The sequence below is a fragment of the Prionailurus viverrinus genome, chromosome D1 (assembly GCF_022837055.1).
Source record: "Prionailurus viverrinus isolate Anna chromosome D1, UM_Priviv_1.0, whole genome shotgun sequence".
NCBI classification, from domain to species: Eukaryota; Metazoa; Chordata; class Mammalia; order Carnivora; family Felidae; genus Prionailurus; species Prionailurus viverrinus.
The window spans coordinates 112,051,025-112,071,836 of record NC_062570.1 but is presented as its reverse complement, the minus strand read 5'-3'; the positions used below and the strand labels follow the sequence as shown (position 1 = coordinate 112,071,836).

Below are 20,812 nucleotides of genomic sequence, written 5' to 3'. Positions count from 1 at the left end.
CCTGGGTGGTTATCTACCTACTCCTGGGCATTAATTCTCCTTCCCAGGTGGCCTCCACGTGCTCCCGCACCAGGGGGTGCCCTGGGGTGGGCCGAGGGGTCGGGGCAGGGCCCTGACAGGGTCTGCTCTGCACGGATTTGCTTGCCTCGGTTTCCCTGTCTGCCTGAGGGGCTCTAGGGGGCCAACGAGACAGAAATGGGGGACTGAGGAGTAAAAATTAAAACCTCCAGGCGCCTGGGTGACTCAGTCAGTTAAACGTCTGACTTCAGCTCAGATCACGATCTCACAGTTCGTGGGTTCGAGCCCCGCGTCGGGCTCTGTGCCGACGGCTCGGAGCCTGGAGCCCGCTTCGGATTCTGTGTCTCCCTCTCTCTGCCCCTCCCCGCTCATGCTCTGTCTCTCTCAAAAATGAATAAACGTTAAAAACACGTGAAAAAACCTCAGCACAGCTGCACTGCCACTAACACTCAACGCGAATTTCTAGAACTCCCGTGGGATTTCGCTGGTTGCCGAGGGCAGACAGGTTAATCAGCAAACGGGTCTCCGGCAAGAAGGGAAAAGAAAGAAAATCATGCTGGAAGTAGCCTCATGAGCAGCTCTCCTCAGAGCCGAGCCTCAGTCCTGCAACCTGACCTCCCGGCTTTCACCCCATTCCTGCCATCAGTCCTAGACACGCACCTTCATCCAAGAATGAGGCCCCCCCAGCGCGTGAGCCTGGCACGTGGCTGAAGGCAGGCCCCAGGCCCCATGGCTCGAGGACAGAGCTGTGCTCAGAGTCTCCCCACAGGGTCGCCTGGAGACCCAGGATGCCCCCCGACCCCTGCACCGGGCTCCGACGGGCCTCGCGCGTGGTCAGGAGAAGCCGTGGGAGTCCCGAATTTCGGGGCTGATGGTCTGTGTTAGGTCCGAGATGCAACAAGGACATCTGGAGGGCGGGGGCCCCCGTGTGATCAGGTTTCCTTCCAAATGTCCGGCTCGGGGGCAGTGGGGAGACAGGAGAGGGAGAGAGGCAAAGTGACGGATGCACGCCTGGAGGGAGAGGGGCGTTTGGGCCTCACCCCTGGTTAGGGAGGGGGGCGTCACGCCCCCCCCCCCAGTCGCAGGCTCCCTGGCTGGTGTCAGGGTGCTCACAGCCCGACAGGGCGCGGCCTGCACCCAGGGCCGGCAGGTGGCTGGACGTGAGCGGTCGACTTCCACCCGCAGCGACTGGGAATCTAGGGCCGCTCAGGCGGCCTTCACGGGACCTGGCAGTGTGGATGCCCAGCCGGCTTGCTCTTACGGGTGTCCATCTGGAGACTCGTGGGTGAGCAAGGGCCTGGGCCCCACCTGCGCGGGCAGGGTGGGAGGAGGAGGGGAGAAGGGAGTCCCAGCCCCGCCAAGCCCCGCACGGGACACGTCCGCCCAAGACCCCAGCCTCTTTTCAGGGTCCTGAGAGGCAGGAAAGAGTGGCTCTCCTCCTCTCCTCTGGGAGGCAGGGGGGGATACAGCACAGGTGGGGAGGCTGAGCCCAGCCCCGAGTCCCGTCTGCACACCCAGGGCGCCCCCCCCCCCCCCCCACACCCCAGTAACTGGGACAGGGGCGACACTCTTCCTCAGCTCAGAGCACGTCCTCTCACTGAGTCCCGACCTGATGAGGGAGCACTGTGGTACCATGGGCAGGACTATTTCCCACACAGCGGGTGGAGGCTCACCCGTGGGAGGAGGTCAGCCCACGCTGCGGGGGCCGACCGCCTTCTCCAACCTGCCTGTAGCGACTTCCCTAGCTTCCTCTCCCCACTCCCGCAGGCTCTGCCCGAGTCGGGACATCCGTCTCCCCCGTCCTCGCCTCCGCACACGCCGTGTTCCCTCCCTGCAGGTGCCTCCCTGCTTCCTGGACGTGGGGCCGATCCCCATCCCCAGTGCTCCGGGGGCCCCCCGGTCACTCTAGCCAGCGGAGTCTCTTGGGCTGGGGCTGTCTTGGGACCATCTACTCACGAGGTGTTAACTCCCAGGAGCAGGGTGGTGGGATCCCCAAAGCCGGGCCAGGGACCCCCCTTCACACAGCTCCATCTAGAACCAGCTACACACACAAGGGGCTTGGCACCTGCCGGGGGCCCTGCAGATGCTCCTGGGTGGCTGGGATAATGGCTAGTATTGAACAAAGTGGACAAAAAAAAAAAAAAAAAAAAAAGCTGTAGTGAATGGGAAGGAAATTCAGAGTGAGCCCATCAGGTCAGAGGGCAGGGAAGTGGGTCTGGGGACATCCAAGAATCCCCCACCAACACGAGACAGGGAAAAGTTAACCGGGTTCAAAACTGAACACTAACCATCTGTCTGCTGGGGCCCGGTCGTGACCTTTCAGGGCCTTTGTAGTCTGGGGGAGAGAAAAAATATCCCTGAAACACCTCCCCCCCCCACCTGGGGGGAACGGCACGGAGGCCTCGTCAGGAACGACTGTCCCAGTCCCTCAGGGCCTGGCCTGGTCACTGATTTGTTGTGGACCGGGGGCGTTCTCTGTTTGGGTCTTAGTTTTATGAAATGGGGGCGGTCCTATCTGAGTCAGTGTAAGGGCTTAGCAACCTTTACACAGAAGGTGTGGGTTCCCTTCCTACCACACTGTATGCAGATCAGAGAGCGATTCTGAGCTGGGTATAGAAGGAGCTGGAGAGGGAGTCGCAGAGCAAGGCCACGGGGGCGGCCGTGGTGGCCATGTGTCTCCGTGGGGCCCTTCCGTGGAGCGGGGCAGCGGGTGCTTTTCTCGTGCAGGACGGGACGAAGCGGTGAAGATTTAAGTTGCAGCAGGAAGGTCACGGGTTAGACTGTATGTGCAACTCTCCAGTGCGAAAAAAGCTTGAAAAAAGCCTCAAGACCTTCTCCTCTCCGGATCCTCGAGAAAGGGGCAGGTGGCCCCTCGGCACACCTTTCTTGAAGGCGGGGGATCTGTCATCATCTTTTTGACGCCTGGCGCCCAATGCGTGGTTAAGGAATGAACGAGCACGCGCACACATAAAGGGCCACCGGAGCCGGGCCTCTGCCCAATTCCCGGCGGGCGTCGCCAGGTCAAGGATACCGGAGCTGAGACCCAGCCGGGCCAGCAGCGGTAACACCACACTCCCCAGCCCCGAGCCTCAGTTTTTCCGTCTGTAAGGTGGGGACAAAAACACCCCCTCGACCTAAGTCACGGGATTCTTACGCGGACACGCGTCACGGGAGATCCGAGGATCATCCCCAGAGCGCCTGGCAGGAAGCGCTCCCGGAAGGAGCTTCCCTGAGGAGGACGGTAAACATAGTGGAAAAGAAACGACTTCCTGAGGTCACACCGGAGGATGTCAGGGGACCGGGGTCCCCTCCACGGCAGGCCTGCCCCAAGCAGCACAGACAGCGGGAGGGCAGCCTACATCCGGTCCACACCTGCCTCTCTAAACTCTCTCCCCAAGCTCTGAGAAGACGGCAGAAGAGGCGAGCTGGCCTAGGACCAGAATTCGTTTATTTGGCTTCTCACTCGGAACCGGAGCTCCAGGAGCCGAAGTCACACGTTCGTGCGAGATGGCCGAAGCCGGGGCAGGTCTAACTGGGGGCAAAGAGAAGCTGCTACGTTCCCTTGTTCCTAAAACGGGGAAGAGGAAACCAGCCACCTGCAAAGTTTCTTTCGGTTCTGGGACTCTTCCCGCGTTCACTTGCGAACTTCACTTTGCTTGCCCAAACGTTAAAGCTTAGATCACCCGCGCGACAAATGACTGTCGGGCGCTCCCCACCACCCCCACACGGATCGTCCCCGGTCGCCGACAGAGAAGCCCTCTTATTTTGCAGGCAGGTCGATACCAGGCCCGGGCACTTCTCTCTGCGGCTGTCTGGGCTTGTCGGGGCATACAGATCCGGGGCCGCCGACAGCCAGCGGAAACTCTCAAAGATAAACACAAAGAAAACTTAGCGAAGTAAGTTGCGTTCAACTTGGCCTCTGGCTCTTGAGTCGTTTCTGGCGCCTCTTGGTACAGAAACAACGAGCTGACTCTTATCCTGGAGCCTGGGAATGGCAGGAAAGGTAGAGGTCCGGGGACTCCGGCTGGGAAGTGGAGCCTGCACGGGAGGGGAGTCCCGATGGCCAAGTTAAACTCCGTGCATGCTGCAGCTGCACGTATGCAAGCTCGTCTGGGAACTGGATAGGAACTCTGTGACCGGCCCACGCCCTCCGGCCTTCACCGGGTGACTCAGGGTAATCACCGAGCAACCATCACTGGCTTGAGCTGTGCTGGGGATGCCCTTGGAGGCTCTCCCCGTCGTGCTCCCGGCCCGGCCCGTAGACATTTCACTGGCAGGACACTGCTCGTGGGGTCAGTGCCCCTGATTCACGGCCCTCCGAGCCCAGGGACTGCCCCGAAACCTGCCCGTGGGAAGAGCCGTGTGCCAATTAAGAGGCGACAGTCTCATCGGGGCTTGTCTACGCCTTCCCAGGCCGTGAAGACCTCTAACGAAGGGCCAAGTCTTTGTAGGTTTCGTGGCCCCCGCCAGGGTCGGGGGCAGACAGAGAGTTTCTGAATCCAGATAAGTAAGCAACAGGCCCCTGAAGTACAACTCCGGAGCCCAGGGCCATTGTTAAGGGCTCCGCTCCCTCTTTCAGACCCAGCCCATCATCAAGGGGAATTCGGTTTTCCTCTGGAATGTCCACCCCTCTCCACCTCTCCGGCTGGCATCATCTCTGATGCCTTCTCGCTGGTGCCCCCACCCTCCCGCCTCTGGGTGTTGCCACCGGAGAGAGACCTCTTTGTCTGGAAGGCCCCACCCGACCCCCATTACGGGTGTAACCAGCTCCTTCCCCGGGACGTTTGTTCCCCTGGCAGGCCGTCCATGACACCCGCCTCTGTGCCTAGGTCCCAGTCAGCTCCCCTCCCAGCTGCTGGGTGACCCCACTCCCGGCCTCCGTGTGCTCACGGGTCGTAGTAACAGCGCCTACCCCCCAGAGTCGTCAAGATTAAGTGGGCTAATTCTCAGCTCCGGCCCCTTCTACGGAAGGGTCCCTCCGCCACTGTCCTGGGCCACGCTCCGTCACCACTCACAGAGCCCCAGACGGGTGCCGCTCCCCGTCTCATTCCCCGGGGGTGCCCGCTGCCCGACCCGATGTGGGCACACGGTGTTTTTGCCGAAACGATGGCTCCGAGCTTCTGAGGCCAGTGGTATTTATCCCAAGCAGACACCCCTCTCTCCATCAACACCCGCTCCCAATGCCCCCTGCATCTCTGTGCAAACCCCAGTGCAGAGAGGGCGCAGGGCCTGAGGGTGTCTGCCGTCCCTGGAACACTGAGAGCCGCCCTACCAGGATCCCATCCCACAGGCGCCTCCCTGAACGCCGGCCGGGCTCTCCAGTCCGGGACTAGGGAGGCAGGCCTGCATCCCCGCGAGGTCAGAGCCAAGAAACAAGGCTGGGGCCTCAGCGGCAGCCGCTGTAGGGAAGAGCGGGAGAAGGAGAGTCTGATCTCTGGTCCGGAGTGAGCACCCCGGGGTCCCCTCTGCTCTCACTGAGGGCCCCTCTCAGCCCTTCCCGCTCGGGGCAAACTTCCTTCTAACTTTAAACCAAACCCCCTCACTGGCGAGTTCTGCCCTCCAGGGGTCCCCCGTGACCTCTGGATCTGGCCCCAGAGGGAGCGGTGGGGGTAGCAGGCCCCAGAAAGGGGTCCCCAAGCACGCGGCCGGCTTCCACTCCCACCAGGCGCCGGCTGGGGACGGACCCGCGCGGAAAGAAGTCCGGTTCCACCGGCGTCCCCTCGCTGGCTGCCCGGGCGTTGAGCGCTCCGAGCGGGGCACGGCGCGTCCCGGGGATTCCGCGTGCCCCAGCAGGTGAGCGACTCGCCGGAGGGTCCAACCCCAGAAGGGCGCGGCTGTCGCCACCAGGGGGAGAGGGGGCGCGACAGCCACGGGGGGGGGGGGGGGGCCCGGAGGCTGCCACCCTCCGGCGGCGCGGCGAGGCGGCTCCCCCCCTCCCCCACGGCGCTGCCCCCGCTGGCCCCCACGGCAGGGGGGGGCGTCCCCCCGGGGACCCAGCCGTGCCCCCGGGGTGGGGGCGGGGCGGGGGAGGCCGGCTCCGCGGGGAGGCGCCCCCCCCCACGCGCCCCGGCGCGCCCCCCCCCCCTCCCCGGACGCGGCGCAGGTGAGCGGCCCTCCCTCCGGGGCGCGGCCGCCCGCACTCACCGTGCCCTCGGACGGCAGGTAGCCGATGTCCTCGATGGCGCAGATGTTGATGATGTGGACGCTGCGGTCCTCGGCCGGGAGCGTCGAGTACTTCTCGTTGACCCTCATCGCGGCCGCCTGTGCGCCCGGCCGGCCGGGCGGCGCGCCCTCCGCATCCACGGCCCCGGCGGCCTCTGCGGGGCGGACGGGGCAGCGTTGGCGCGCTCGCAGGGGGCCGGGCCTCCCGCCCCGCCCGCCGCCCGCCCTGCCCTGCCCTGCCCTGCCCGCGCCCCGTGCGCTGCGGCCGCCCCCCTGCGGGCCCCGCGCGCTGCTGCGGCCGCTGCTGCGGCGGCTGCCGGGGCTGCCGGGGCCCCGCTGGGGCAGGGGCGGCGGCCGCGCGGTCAGAGTTTCCGAAGAAATTTAAACACAGGAAGAAAGCGCTCCGTCCCTGGGCCCCCTCCAAGTGTTCTTTTCACCCGCGAGGGCGCCCCGTGCAGTTTTGGAGGGTGGCCGCGCTCTCGTCGCCGGGGGGGGGCGGGGGGGGGGGGCGGGGAGGCTCCCAACAGCCCCCACCTTCAGGAAAAGTCTCCAAACCTCGCCCTGCTCAGCGGCGGGGTCGCCTTGCCTGGGGGAGAGGGAGGGGCTCCCGGGGTTGAAGTGGGAATGCCCGCCCTGGGGGATTTTTGCTACCACTCAGACACCTCCTCCGGGGAGCCTCCCCTGCTTCCTGTGGGCCCACCCTCTCCAGCTGGCCCTGGCTCCCTCTGCGGCTCCCTCCTCCGGGGTAAGCATCTCTCTGAGCCCCCATTTACGTGAGGCTTAGTGTCCCGTGACCGGGCACAGTCTGGTCCTCACTTTGCAGCGGCGGGGGGTGGGGGGGGGGGTGGGCTTCCCAGGGCCAGGGAAGGGGCCTGGAGTCCCTGCACGACACTCTACTGCCTCCCCGAGGGAGGGACGGTGACTTAGATGGCTCTCATCCCGGGATTAGCAGGGCCTGGGACCTGTCACACGGTAGGCAGGCAGGCAGGTAGGTGCTTCTCAGGACATGTTTCTAATCCTCCCTCCCGTCAAGAGGATGGCACAGGTCTCCAGGAGCAGCCGTGCTCAGGTTCGGCCCCCACCCCCACCCCCAGGGGCCACGCTGGCAACCCTGCCCAGGGGAATGAAGTCTCCTTTTCCTCTGCCTCCCCACGTCTTGTTAGTTCCTCGGGGGGGGGGGGGGTGGTACCAAGTGCCACCTCCTCCGGGAAGTCCCTCTGGATTGCTCCTCGCCCAAGCGCTCGAGCCTAAGACCCACTCTGCACCTCCCTTTCCTCCACCTCACTTTACGCCAGGTTTATTCCATACAATCAATGCTCAACAGCTGCTGGCCGGCCACCAAGGAACATCCAGGGCCTACAGAAGTGACCAGAAAGCTGTCCTCCGAGGTGGTGGTGTCACCGGCACGCTTTAATGCCCAGGGTGGATGCTGGAATCACAGAGGACGGGGTGGGGGGATGGGGTGGGGTCCGGTTCCAGCTCCAGCACTTTCCGGCCCTGTGATCTCCGTCAGGCCCCCTCAGCCTCACAGAGGCTCCGTCCCGTGAAAGTCACGTGTGCGTGAAGCTGTGTTCGTTCGGCTCAGCACCTGGCACGGGGAGGCTGGTCTTGCCACTGTCGTGACCTTCCCTGCTCCCTCACCCCTCACCCCCATTTAGGCTCGGGTTTGTGAATTTCTTGAACTCGGAGAGGTGAACATCTACGAGGTATGATTTGGGAAAAAGGAGCAAAAACTAGAATGCCTCCATTCTGGGTACACTGAGAGTCCCCAACGCCTGGGAAGTGGCACCCGAGTGCGGACCGAGAGCGCTCTGGGGTGCAGCGGCCGGGCGCTTCTGGGAGATGCCGGGTGGGGCACAGTCTCTCAGGCGAGGCCGTGCCCACCTCCCCTCTGTGGCTTTGCCCAAGAAGCTGGGCTTCACCCGTGTCCGTAGTTGATGACGTGGCCAGGTCCGGACACGGGTGCGCTGGCCAGGCATCACGTTTCTCGGCCACACGTCGGCCGATTTCCTTGCTCTGCCCCTGGCCTTGCATTCTGTGCCCTCTCCCGACCCCCGGGCTGCCGGGTGCACAGTGTGGAAACGCTCGAGCAGACGGAGGGGGACGTGCAAGGTGGCCTCTGTGCAGAGCAGAGAGGACAGGCCAGCATGGATTCGTTCCGTCCCCAGGGCCGCTTGTGGCCTGGGCCGGGACTGTGTGGGTCTTGGGATCTCGGGGATCCAAAACGAAAACCAGCATTCCCTGCCCCCTGCCCCCAAACCAGGGAAGGCAACGGGGTTCTTCTGCCTACAGCTCTCCTCCAAGTTGGGACTCGGAAGGCCTCCTTCCCCGGTCTCCTGCCTCGGCTGTCCTGCCGGGACTGGGTCTCTACCCTGAGCCGCTAACTGCTCATAAACCGGACCTCTGGAAACACTGGTGCGCTGGTTTCGCACTTTCTGCTTTTTGCCTCAGTGATCCTCATCATTCAAAACCCAGAGGGACAGATCTCGCCAGCCGGATTAAGTCCCCGCTCATGAATTAGCAAAAACCCAGCCTCATTAGTCTAAATGGAGCATTTTATCATGGGAAGTTCCGGGCGTCACCGCTCGCCCTACTTTGCCGCGACGCTACCCTCTCGGGCTGTTGTGATGTCCAGTGCTCTCACGTCTTTGCCGACATTTGAGTAATCGCCAGGAGCACAAGACGGGGTGACAGGGCAGCCGGGCAGGGGGCGGAGCTCGCAGTCAGCTGCAAGACAAGCTCCCTTTTAAGAGGCTCAGGGGGCCGGCCAACGACATTTATTTCCCCTCCTTGCCATTGCCCACGAGAAGGGACACCTTGCTCTGTCCCTGCCCGGCTGCACCTGCCAGGGCACTCCCCGGCCGTCAGCAGCCTAGCGAAAAGGTAAACAGGCCAAGCTTTAGAAAGTGAGGCAGGTCAGGTGAGCCCCAGGTCACCCATCCAGGCCCTGGTGAGCCCCAGGTCAAGGGTTATTCGAGCGATGGCCTCTCCTAATGGGGCGCCCTCCGGCTGGGCTTCTCGGAGGCGCTGCTGACATCTGGGCTGGCTCGCTGTTTGTCCCGGGGGGCCAGGCTGTGCCCCGTAGGAAGGTCAGCGACATCCCTGGCCTCTGCCCACTAGATGCCGATAACAGCCTCCCTCCCGGTGTGACAACAACAAATGTCTCCAGACATTGTCAGATGTCCCTGGGCGGGGTGGGTGGGGGGCAACCCCCCCCACCAAGGTGAGAACCGCTGTCCCCAGGCTCCCCGTTGGCCCCTGCCTGCCTCTCAAGACCCGCAAGGCTGATCTTACCACCCACGTCCTCGGATGGGAGGGCAGAGGCCGGGAGAGGTGATGTCCTTGGCTTCAGGCCCCGGCCAGGAGGCAGCTCTGCCTTTCCATCTAGGTCTCCTGACCCCGCAAACCAGGTCTCGTTCGGTGAATTCAACATGCACACATGCCCACGCACGTACACGCATGCACGCGTGCACACACGGGACTAGACCGATGAAGCAGGAGATTCAGTTTTCACAAAATGCACACGTGGCCCTCGGGCTGCCCGCAGCCGGTGGAGGGGGCCGTACTGGCTCTGGCCGTCCCCGCAGCAGGACAGCCCTCGCCCCAGTACCCGTCTCTGCACTCAGCGGTGCTAAATAAATGCTGTTGACTCACGCAGGCAGCCGGGTGGGGAAGACAGCATGGAAGCAGTGAGCCACTCATGAGTCAGGGCTATTGTGAGCCCAACGGCCCCGTCCCGCTCCCGCGCCGGTCCCGCGCCCCTTCCAGGGTCCGGTGGGCGACCGCCAGAAAGACACGCGCCAAACAGGTGTATGACCTCATGCGCTAAATACGCCTCGGGGTGTCATTTCCCCCGGGGAAGACGTGCCCGGGAGCTGACAGCTGAGATAGGGTGGGCAGGAGACGGGGCTATTGTCACTTCCTTCCCTCGCATGATGTCAGAGCCCCGAGAGGCGGCGAGGGAGACTCCGCGGGCACAGACCCCGCCAGGCCCGAGTTCTGGAGCACGGCCAGGGCATGAAGTTCTGTCTGATCCCTGGATCAGGCGTTTTCAGACGCCTCGTGTGTTTTGCTAACCCGTGCCTGCCTTCTGAGAATTCCTAAGAACCCCGCGAGCACGCCCGGCTGGGTTAGAGCCCGGCCAGCTCAGCCGGCCGCCGCCTCCTCCCGGAAGCCTCTCTGTCCGGCTCGGTTGGTGCGACCCTCCTCTCCTGGCCCCGCTCCCGGCTCCGTCCCGGCACTCGGGCTCGTCTCTCCTCTCTTTCCACCCTTCACCCCCTTCCGGTCCTCAGCACATCACAGACTTCCCTGTTGGTGTTTATTTATTTAACAAGCAGTGGCACGGGGCTTGCTGTGAGCCCGCACCGTGCTGAGCCCTCTACAGACATCAGCTCGAGCTCTTACGGTCATTACAGCCGTCTGCAAGGAGATTGGCACAGCCGTCCCCTACCCTCCAACCCTGGGGTCCTTCCTTCGGAAGCGTCGGGGGAAGTCTGGCCTGAGTCTCCCTCCTCCCCAGTGCCCCTTTGGGAATCACAGCGTTAATCCTCACGACAGATGCCTGGGCCTCAGAAACCCCGCCCCCCCTCCCCGCTCTGGGGGCTTGGGGACAGGGACAGCCCCCCTCCCTGCCGAGGCCGAGCCAGCCGCCAGACCCCCCTGCCCAGCGGTGTGGAAACTCCGCGTCATGGCCCGCCAGCCCCTGCTTCTCAAAAGCAAAGCCTCAGAAGCTCCTTTTCTGCTTTAACTGTTCTCCCCGGGGTTTGAAAGAAGGGAAGAGCTTCAGACTGCCCTGCTCGGGGCAGGGGGGAGTCCCTTGCACCAAAGCTCCCGGCGAAGACAAAGGACGCCCATCTCACCTACATGAATTGAACTGCCGTCCCCTGAGCCTAAACCAGTCCGCACACGCAGAGCCTGCCTCCCAACCGCGTGCTGCCTTCCAGGTGGACGGGAGGCTCTGACAGACCCGGACGGGGTGCTCGCTCGGGGTGAGGGCAGGGAGGCCTCCGGGCTGCGGAGCTGGGGGGCGAGCCGGGGCCCCTGCCCTGCGGAGAGCGTGTGAACATCCCCCCCGCCCCACGCAGCCCTGCATCCTCCACGTGTGTCGGGGGGCACGCGTGTGTGCATGTGCGCGCGCACGCGTGTGTTGGGAGAGTAAATGCATCACACCTGCACGGTCGTTCCCCTGGGGTCAGTGGCCCCACACTGCCCTTTAATTTCCCTAAGGACCCATCTCCAGGGAGGCCGGACCCTGACGTCACGGGCTCTGGCTATGGCTGGACGTCCAATCCCCTTGGACGTGTGTGGCTTCATAGAGTTTCCCCAAGGATCGAGCAGACCTAGAGCCCCCTGGACAGATGACCAGGCTTAGGGATCTTTATGGGATGATTCTGATGCTTTCCTGGGGGACTGGAAATAAGGGACAGGAATAAGCGACCTTTCCAGGTTTTCGCGGGGCCCGGAATGGCCTTCCCCTGGAAACCCTGACGTTCAGTTGGTCACGCCCTTCACATGTACGTGACCTCGGTACGGGCCAGGGTCTCCGTCCTGTGCCGAGCTGCTGGGTCACAAGCCTCTCTCGGGCGGACACCCCCGGGGTATCCCCGGGGCCGGCCCGGCCGGGCACAATTGCCCACGATGTTTGCGGGACATACGAACGAACACGGAAAGCAGGGGCCTCAGCAACAAGTCAGCCCGTCTCCCCGACCCAACCCCGGCGATCAGAATATGAACCGCAGACCTCATCCTCCGGAAGGAACTTCTCTGAAAGGAGGGATTTCCTGGACCCTAGAGAACGGCACTGGCCGACGGGAACGTGATGTGAGCCGCGCAGGTAACCTGACATATTCCAGTAGCCACATCACAAGCGTCAAATAATCGGGGGGGGGGGGGGGGGGGTTAATAAAAGACTTCATGCAGCCTATTTGACAGAAAAGTAACATCTTTTCCATAGGTGATCAATACAAAAGTTACTAATGAGATATTTTACGTTTCTTTCCCCTACCGCGTGTTCGAGACCGAGGGTGCCTTTTGCCCCGACGGTACGTCCCAGCTCAGACAGGCCACGTTCCCGGGGCTCGGGCCGCGCGGGGTCAGGGACGAGGTGTCGGAGAGCTTGGCTACAAAGCTTTCTGCCGTGTATCCTTCTGCGCTTCCGGAAGCTTCCGCAAGGAACCCGAATTAGTTTCTTCACCAGGAAACGCGTGACGGCTTCGGACGCCACTGACCTCCCGTGGGGCCTACGGGCTTCCGCTCGGCCCTTTTATCGTTTAAGGGAAAGTGACCCACCTGCTGAACTTCTCTCTCTCCGGCACCACTCGAGAGAAGGGCCCCTTTGCCTCAGAGCCGATGGAGCACGTTCCTCAAGGTTCTGACAGAGCGTCTCCACTCACCAGACGGGTCACGCGGAGCGGGTCACGCGGGCTTTGGGTGGAGGGGGCGGAGCTCTCCAGCCGGCCGCGAAAGCAAGCCCACCAGGGCTCCCCGAGGGCACCCGGGGCCCTCCGTGTCAGCCTCACCACCGCCCGACCGCGTGCACAGGGCTGGGGGCGTCGGACCCAACCGCCTCCCCTGGGGAGCCCTGGACTCAGGCCGATGCTCAGGAGGTGGCGGGCCCCCTGGAGGAGGTGTCTCAGGCTCTTCTGCCAGCACCAGGATGTCTGGTTGGGGGAGGGGGTGCTCATTCACTTGTTTACCCAGGATTCCCTCACTCACTCATTCATTCACTCATTCATTCATCTGCCCTGTTCATTCCCTCCCGCCGCACTGGCTCATCGGCAGGTGTTCTGCTATTTGCTCCCTCCCCCTGCCACCATCCTGTCACCTCTGCCCTCCTCTCCCTCCCCTGGCTTTGTTTCCCTCCCCAGACTTTGGGGCCCTTGTCTTGTTTGCTGTCTTGCCCCTCCCCCTTGGCTACAACGTCGGCTTCAGGCCAGTTTGTCCCGAGTCACTGGTTCTAGATCTTCATGCCTGAAAATGACACCGGCAGTAGCTGTGGGCACCCAGGAGAAAGGCACACACACGCGTGCACGTATGCACACACGTGTGCACACACACGTACGCGGGGAGACCGGCTGATCCCTACGGGGCCCAGAAGGGACCCAAAGCGTCTGGCCTCCTCTCTCCCGTCGATATAATTAGTGGCCCTGAAATCCATCCGGAAGCTCAGCCCGGCTACAGCCCAGCACTGCCCAGGTCCGCGGACATCGGCGGCCCCCTTCGAGGCGCCCGCACCCCTCGACCCTGCACGACTCGGCCTCCCCACTCCCTGTGTGTGGACTGTTACCTCTGAAATCAGACTCTCTGGAAAACCAAATGTCTCTGCTTTCTTTCCCCTTTCTTGCCCCTTCCACCCACCCTTAAGCAGCTAGAGAATCCCTTGGACAGGTAACGTGTCGGTTTTTGATTTCGTGGTTGGATTCTCGGCGCAAAGACCTTGAGATTTTCTTAAGCATCACGCCTCCTCTCTGCTTTCTTCCCCATTTGCTGGAAGCCCGACCTCTGACCTCAGCTCTGGGTACAATGCCCAAGACCCCTGCTGGCCCCGGCTCCTTCCTGCCACCTTTCCGAAGAGAAAGCCCATCCTATCCGTGCTCAGGGAGGACGTCGGAGCGCCCAGTTCCTTCCAAAAGGAGAACAAAGGGAAGGAGAAACTCTGGACGGTGCCCAGAGGCGGACCGGGTCCTGTGTGAGCAGATGCACTGAAACCATTCGGTGAGGCAAGTCTGTTGGGGGGACATCCCGCTGTCCAGGGGGACACCGAACGGGCCCTGCCCCGCCTCTGTGAACGCGCCTCAGAAAGGACAGCACGGCCTCCGGCCCTCGGTGCTGGACGGCCGTCTGCAGCCCCGGGACGTGTGGGGCCGGCTTTCCGGCGAGGAGCCAGGTGCTTCCAGTCCTATGGCCCCGGGTCACGGCCTTGGGGACCAGAGCAAGGGGACTGTTCTCCCTTAAATGACTCCTGGGACCCCCTCACCAAGGAGCAGCCTCTTGCTAACGCCCTCACAGGAGTTCACTTCTTCCCCTTAGGCTCAGATAGCGCCTTTCCAGAGCGCGTCCCCCGGCCCTCGCTCCCGAGCTCCAATCTGGCCTCTGTCACTTGTCCCCTGGCTAAGTATTTCCTCTCTGTGCTACGTGAGGGGGCTGCTGTCCGGCCTGCTGTCTGCTGTCTTCTCAGCACCCAGTGGAGCCTGGCACTCGGCAGGCTGCAAAGGTCTTTTTCCGAAGCACGAACGAACGAATAACATGCGCTCCATCAGCGTCCACACATCCCAGCGCCATGCAGAGCGAGAACTGGCACCCACGGGCCCGTTTTCATCTGCGCGGCCTGCCTGTCACGGGACGCCGGGAGATCTTTACAGACGGGTTCTTTCCGGGATCGAGGAGGACGAGGTTGTTGTCTTAACATTTTCAAGCTGATGCAGCATCTAGGGAACGTTCCAGAGGCCACTGGTCCGGAGGCCACTGGTCCAGCGGCCACAAAAGCACCATTGACAAGCCCCTGCCAGGGGAGGGGGCAGGGCTGGCCTCTCCAGGCAGGACGGCACCCCCCGCCCCCACAGGGGCCATCAGCGGATTTACTGGGGTCCTACCAAGAGCTGCCTCGGAGCTGTGGGCCACAGACACAAAGGGACACGGATGGACGCAGCTCACGGCTGCCAGGGAAAGTAAAAAAGAAAAACCCATGGGCTACAGAAGTAGAGACAGATCTGGGAAAGTTCAGGAAGGTTCTCCAGGGGGAGTGGCTTCTCAGCGGAGCCCTAAGAACTCCCCCGGGGACAGGAAGCGGCAGAGGAGGGGACAGTTGTTCCAAAGCAGGGGGAGGGCCTGCAGGAGCCCGGAGGAGGCCTGAGTGGGGCCGGCAGGGCGCAGGGGAGACGGAGGGGTGGCAGGGGAGGGCAGGGCGGTGGGCTCATCCATCCCACTGCTGCCCGGAACACAGCATGACACGGCTGACCAGGCACCAGGACCAATAGTTTTCAAATAGTATTTGAAGGGAGGCTTTTTTTTTTTTTAGAGAGAGAGCGAGAGCGAGAGAGCATGCACGAGCGGGGAAGGAGCAGCAGAGAGAGAGGGAGAGAGAAAGAATCCCAAGCAGGGTCCTTGCTCAGCACGGAGCTCGACTCTGGGCTCGATCCCATGAATGGTGAGATCATGACCTGAGCCGAGATCGAGAGTCGGATGCTCAACCCACTGAGCCACCCAGGAGCCCCAAACACGAGGATGTTTATAAATAAAATGTTTATTTATTTTTGAGAGAAAGAGACACAGTGTGAGCGGGACAGGGGCAGAGAGAGGGAGACACAGAATCGGAAGCAGCTCCAGGCTCTGAACTGTCAGCACAGAGCCCCGACTCAGGGCTTGAATTCATGGACCTGGAGATCGTGACCTGAGCCGAAGTCAGATGCCCAACCGACCGAGCCACCCAGGCGCCCCAAACACAAGGATTTGTAATGATGTACGTTGGCACTTTCTTTTCGGCAGCAAGGGTGACCCCTGCAGAGCAACGTCCTTGGGGATGAGGGTGACCGACATGGGAAGTGCTGGTTGTCAGCCTGGGCGCAGGCCACAGACTGGCCTCCCTCGGGCCTCGGGACGGCCTTTCCTTGCTTCTGGGCCCTTCTGCACGTTCGTCGGGGCGGGCGGGCACTTCCTCGATGAACTATAAGGGGGTGGCCCTGGGGTCCTCTGACCCTCCGTGGCCTGGAAGGTCACAATGGTGGCCTGGCCTGCGTCCGTGCTCCTGGACGGATTTAAAAGTCCTCGGGGGAGCAGCAGGCTTGGCAGCCACCAGGGGGAACGCCAAAGTCAGGGCGCCCCTGCCAGCCCCGCCCTGAATCACTTGACCCACAGCAGGTGCTCCAAGAGCCTGGGAGACACTGGCCCAGGAGGCTTCCAGAAGCGTTAAGTCCTCTGCTGGGACGGAACTTCCCCGAGAATCCCGCCAAGTCCCCATACGCCTTCAGGGCGACCTTGGGCAGATTCCCTTGGCTCTGGGGTCCCTGTTTCCCCCTGGCTCCCAATAACAGGCTGTTGGGATGTCGGGAAGGGACCCAAGACGCCCAGCACAGGTCCCACACGTGATGCAAGCTTCGCGCCCAGACCCTGCTGGTCAGGGCTGTGACGACGCGGGCGGAGCTCCGCTCCTGGCCGTCTGCTCGTGACAGCCGCCGATCGTCACAATTGTCTCGGCTCCGGAGGGGCCTGAACGGAAGAGCACTCAGCCGCCCGGGACCTGCCTCTCGGCCACCAGTCACAGCCACCCACTGGACGCCCCCCGCGTGCCCGGCCGCTGTGCCCCCTGCGCCCGCGGGGCCGACACCCCAGCGCGGGAGACAAAGAGCAAGCAGGAGCGTCAGCGGGCCGCCGTGGCGACGGGGACGTAGGGATGGTCGTGCGGCCCCTCTGGGCAGGTGTCCACTGAGCAGAGGCCACAGCAGGAGCCAGCCCAGGTTCCGGTTCCATCGGCCATCAGCCCTGAGCCTGACGCGGGGCTCGAACTCACGGACCGCGAGATCGTGACCTGGCTGAAGTCGGACGCTTAACCGACTGCGCCACCCAGGCGCCCCGCCAAATCATTTTAGTAGGTGAACAGGGCAACCGGCAACAGGCCCACAGATTCGTGGGGATGAGGGATGTGAAGAAAGGGAAAGAACTTTCCACAGCAAAGGGACAGGGAAGGAGGAACAGGGACAAGGAAAACTGTTGTTTCTTGCTGGGCTGGCCTGGACGAGCTCAGGCCTTCGCTGCCCAGTGCCTTGACTTTGGCCGCCAGCACAAGCAGGGAAGGGGCCAGCATCTGCCTGATCCCCAGGGGGGAGATTTTAAAGTTCATCCTAGTCCAGGGTGTCCATCTGAAAAGTTTCTCCACTGCAAAAATAGAACCAAGAACAAAGGAGAAAAAATGGTTCAGAGAAACAAAGGGCAACATGGGGACTGAGAAACCTGTTTTTCAGATAAGCATCTGGCCTTTGGAGAAGTTTTCCTCCTCGTCTGTGGGGCTGAGGCCAGGGAACCAGCACGGGGGGGGGGGGGCGGGGAGGGGGGCATGGGGTTCTTCCCGATAGTCGGCGCCTGTGTGCAGACCCGGGCCCCGGCTCCCCGGGCACAGGCTGTGGGGCCCCACGGACCTGCCCCTGCGGGCTGAGGCTCCAGCCCCATCAACCCGATGCAGGGAGCCCCGGAGGCAGGAGGGAGGACCCTGGGTGGTATTTCATCAGTGTCCCCCCCTCACGAGCCATGACCCTGCCAGTGTGCCAGGAGAACCCCTCGGCCGTACCCACCGTGGAAACAGCCTCTGCAGTGGGGCAGGTCGGGGGGAGGCCAGAGTGAAGCTTTTTGCTTCCACATTGAGAAAAAAAAAAAAGAATCGAAGAAGAGAAGAGAAGAGAAGGGAAAGAAACCGGCAGGGGCGGGGCGGGGGGGGCGACTCCAGCTGGCTCACGGAGGGAACAAAGGCTGGTGGGGGAAGCCCGAGACGCCGGCCCAGAGCCAGGCAAGGTCCTACCTTTGTCTCGGGGGGCTGGGGGGGGGGCTGGCTTTGATTCATCAAAAAATGAGCAAAAGAAGGGACAAATGGGGCTCTGGGGCGGCCGGTGGGTGGGTGAGGGTCACAACGTGCTCTAAGGTGACGGCACTCTCCTCATGGATGCCAAGAAGACAGCGCTGAGACCTCGGGAAGGCCGGACTCCCAGGGAAGTGTAATGCCCCAGTGATAAGACCCGCGTTAGCATACATGCGCTGTCATCTTGAAGAAAGGCAGAAATCGCTCGGCTAAAACGCCCGCTCGCGTTGCAAGGCGGCTGGTCGCCAGACCACGCCGGGAGCTGGGTCTGCCGTGGGACTGGGGACTGGGCGCCGGGAGCTGGATCCGCTCTCCGAGGGAATGCTTCCCTTCCCTCCCTGCCTTCTTTCAACGAGCACAGAGCGAGTGCCAGCACCCTGGAGCCGACGGCACTTTCCTGCCCCAGCAAAGTGCGGCGTCTCGGCCAATGTTTACCGAGCGAAGGTCTGGGTAGTCACTGCTTTAGAAAATGCCAGATGGAAGTCTTCACGTGCAGAGATTTCAACCGCTCCGAGGGGCTCGGAGGGCAGCTGGGGCTGGGGCGCCCCCTAATCTCAGGACGACGGACATGCACACAGGGGACCACGATGCCGCCGGACCAGTAACCCCTTATCGATCGGGCACAGAGCCCACGGATGCCCCGAGGAGGGGCTGCTGCACAAGGCTGAAGAGAGACGGTCACATCTGGACCGGGGCTCTCTGCATCTTTATTAAGAAAAGAAGTCATTATTCTCGGACTGCCTGTGGCTACACTCCCTATGGCTCCTCCTCCCACAAAGTCTCTGAAATACACGGCAAGGGGCTTGGTTAGACCATTTCGCAGGCAAGAAAAGCGAGGCCCGCGCACAGATGCAGGGGCTTGCTCAAGGTCACGGTGTTGGAAGCAAGAGAGGGGGGTCTCTCCCCTAACTACTTGACCCGGGGGGCAGGCTCTTCCTCTGCTGTTGGTCTGAAGTCCCCCCTCCGCCCGCCCCTCTGCGCCTACACCCCTCGAAGGCACACGGGGGCCTGCAGGAGCCAGCTTTTACGATGCATAACGGGGAGCCCGCTTCGGGCCATGGCACAGCGTGACCGTGTCAGAGGAGCCTTTCTGCCAAGAGCAACTAGAGAAGCTGGATAGAAGCAAAAACGGAAACAGAAGGGCCCGAGTGTTGGGAGGGCCTGGAGGGTGGCCGAGGCAGACAGGACTCTCTGAGACCCCAGAGAGAAGGGGACCCCCGAGAAATGGGTCCAACACTCTGCTCAGCTGGTCAGACAGCTGCCGGTGCACAGACCGACAGGCTGAGAAACAGGCAGCCGGTCGGAGACCCCAGCAGGACCCCTGACGCCGGGGACACAAAATCCAGGGCCCATCAGGAGGCGGGGGTCCTCGTAAACTTACCGGCTCTCAATCGAGCCTGGAAAATGTACGTTCCCAGAGCCCAGCCTCCCCGAATCAGGACGTCTAGCCGCAAGTCCTCTGCAGCCCTGAGAGAAATGAGCGGACATGCCCACCAAAGACACAAAGATCCTCTCTGGAAGAGGCGAGCGTCCGCCAGGGCTGCCCCCTTTTCACACACAGCATCCAAGTTGTCGAGGAAAATTACAGCAGGTGCCAGGAGGAAGGGTCAAATCGTTAAAACTCAAGCAACACACACACACACACACACACACACACACACACTCTCCCTTGACAACAGAAATGGTCCAACGGCAGCCCCAGATGTTGGGGGTCATCAGACACGGGTGTTAACCTGCTGCAGAAAACGAGGAGAATGTCATAGAAGGGCTGGAATCTGCAAAGGGCATCAGAGACTCTAAAACCCCAAAGGAGAATTCAGAACGGGGGTAGAGCAGCAAACTGGAGAGCGGACGAGGTCCGCGAACGGAGAGATGGGCCCGTAGAAAATACTCGGCTTGGAGCAGAGGGACAGGAAGGGATGCGAAACAGAAAAGACTGTGAGAGACTCACAAGTTTTGGGGGCCACACAGCCAGAGGGGGTGGGGGAAGCACTGTGTTCGAAAGATCAATCGTAAGGCCAACGGCTGACTTTCCCACAGAAAACGGTGGGACGTTAAAAGGCGGGACGATATGGGGCGCCTGGGTGGCGCAGTCGGTTGAGCGTCCGACTTCAGCCAGGTCACGATCTCGCGGTCCGTGAGTTCACGATCTCGCGAGATCTCGAGTGATCTCGCGTGAGTTCGAGCCCCCCCCCACCCCCCCCCCACCCCCCCACCCCCCCCCCCGCCCCGTCGGCTCTGGGCTGACTGCTCGGAGCCTGGAGCCTGTTTCCGATTCTGTGTCTCCCTCTCTCTCTGCCCCTCCCCCGTTCATGCTCTGTCTCTCTCTGTCCCAAAAAAAATAAATAAATAAACGTTGAAAAAGAATTTTTTTTTTTTTTAAAAAGGTGGGACGATAAAAGGGCATAATTAAATTGCTGGGAAAAACCACCACCCACTTCGGGTTCTGTATGGAGGGGAAAGATCTTTCAGAAATGAAGGTGAAAGAGATTTTTCAGACGAAGAAAATCTAAGGGGACTCACTGCCCAGGCCTGCGCTAAGGGAAACGGCAAAGGGAGTTTTTCAGACGGAGGGGAGATAACTCCAAATAGAAGCAAAACGGATGGGTGCTGGGGAGGGCAAACGTGTGGGCAAACCACTGCTTAAGCCAGAATGATCACGTCCCGTGGGATTAGGATATAAATAGAGTTAACCCGTGACAAAAATGAAACAAAAGGGAAGAGGGCTACATGAAGGGAAAGGCATTTAAGTTTCTACTGGGCTCAAAAGTGGTAACAGTGCTATTTTGAGGCAGACGCTAAAATGCCAGGATGCATTTCATAATTTCCGGTGCAACCTCTTGAAGCAAAATAGAGGAATGTGCGGTTAAGCAGCTAATCAAAAAGCAACTGGAATTAAATAAGAATTTATTAACCAACGAGGAGGTTAAAAAGAAAAGGCCCCAAAAACCAAACAGGACAAATAGAAAACGAAGAGTAAGGCAAATCCAGACACATCGATGATTACACTAAGTATAAATGGACTAAATACTCCAATCAAATGACAACGTCATCAGGCTAGATTTTTTT

At 61.7% G+C, this 20,812-nt stretch overlaps 1 protein-coding gene across 8 annotated transcripts in view; it reads right to left on the bottom strand.

The window, feature by feature from the left end:
- Positions 1-20,812, bottom strand: part of ANO1 (anoctamin 1) — a 159,432-nt gene that overhangs the window by 78,009 nt on the left and 60,611 nt on the right. For 2 of the 8 annotated variants that reach the window (XM_047879410.1, XM_047879409.1), the window contains exon 2: positions 6,163-6,335. The exons of 2 other annotated variants lie outside the window; for them this stretch is intronic. In XM_047879410.1, coding sequence (XP_047735366.1) covers positions 6,163-6,335 — 173 coding nt within the window. Of the gene's footprint in view, positions 1-5,702; positions 5,799-6,162; positions 6,336-9,474; positions 9,659-20,812 lie in introns of those variants that run through there. 4 more of the 8 variants (XM_047879408.1, XM_047879407.1, XM_047879412.1 and 1 more) reach the window with 4 other exon arrangements.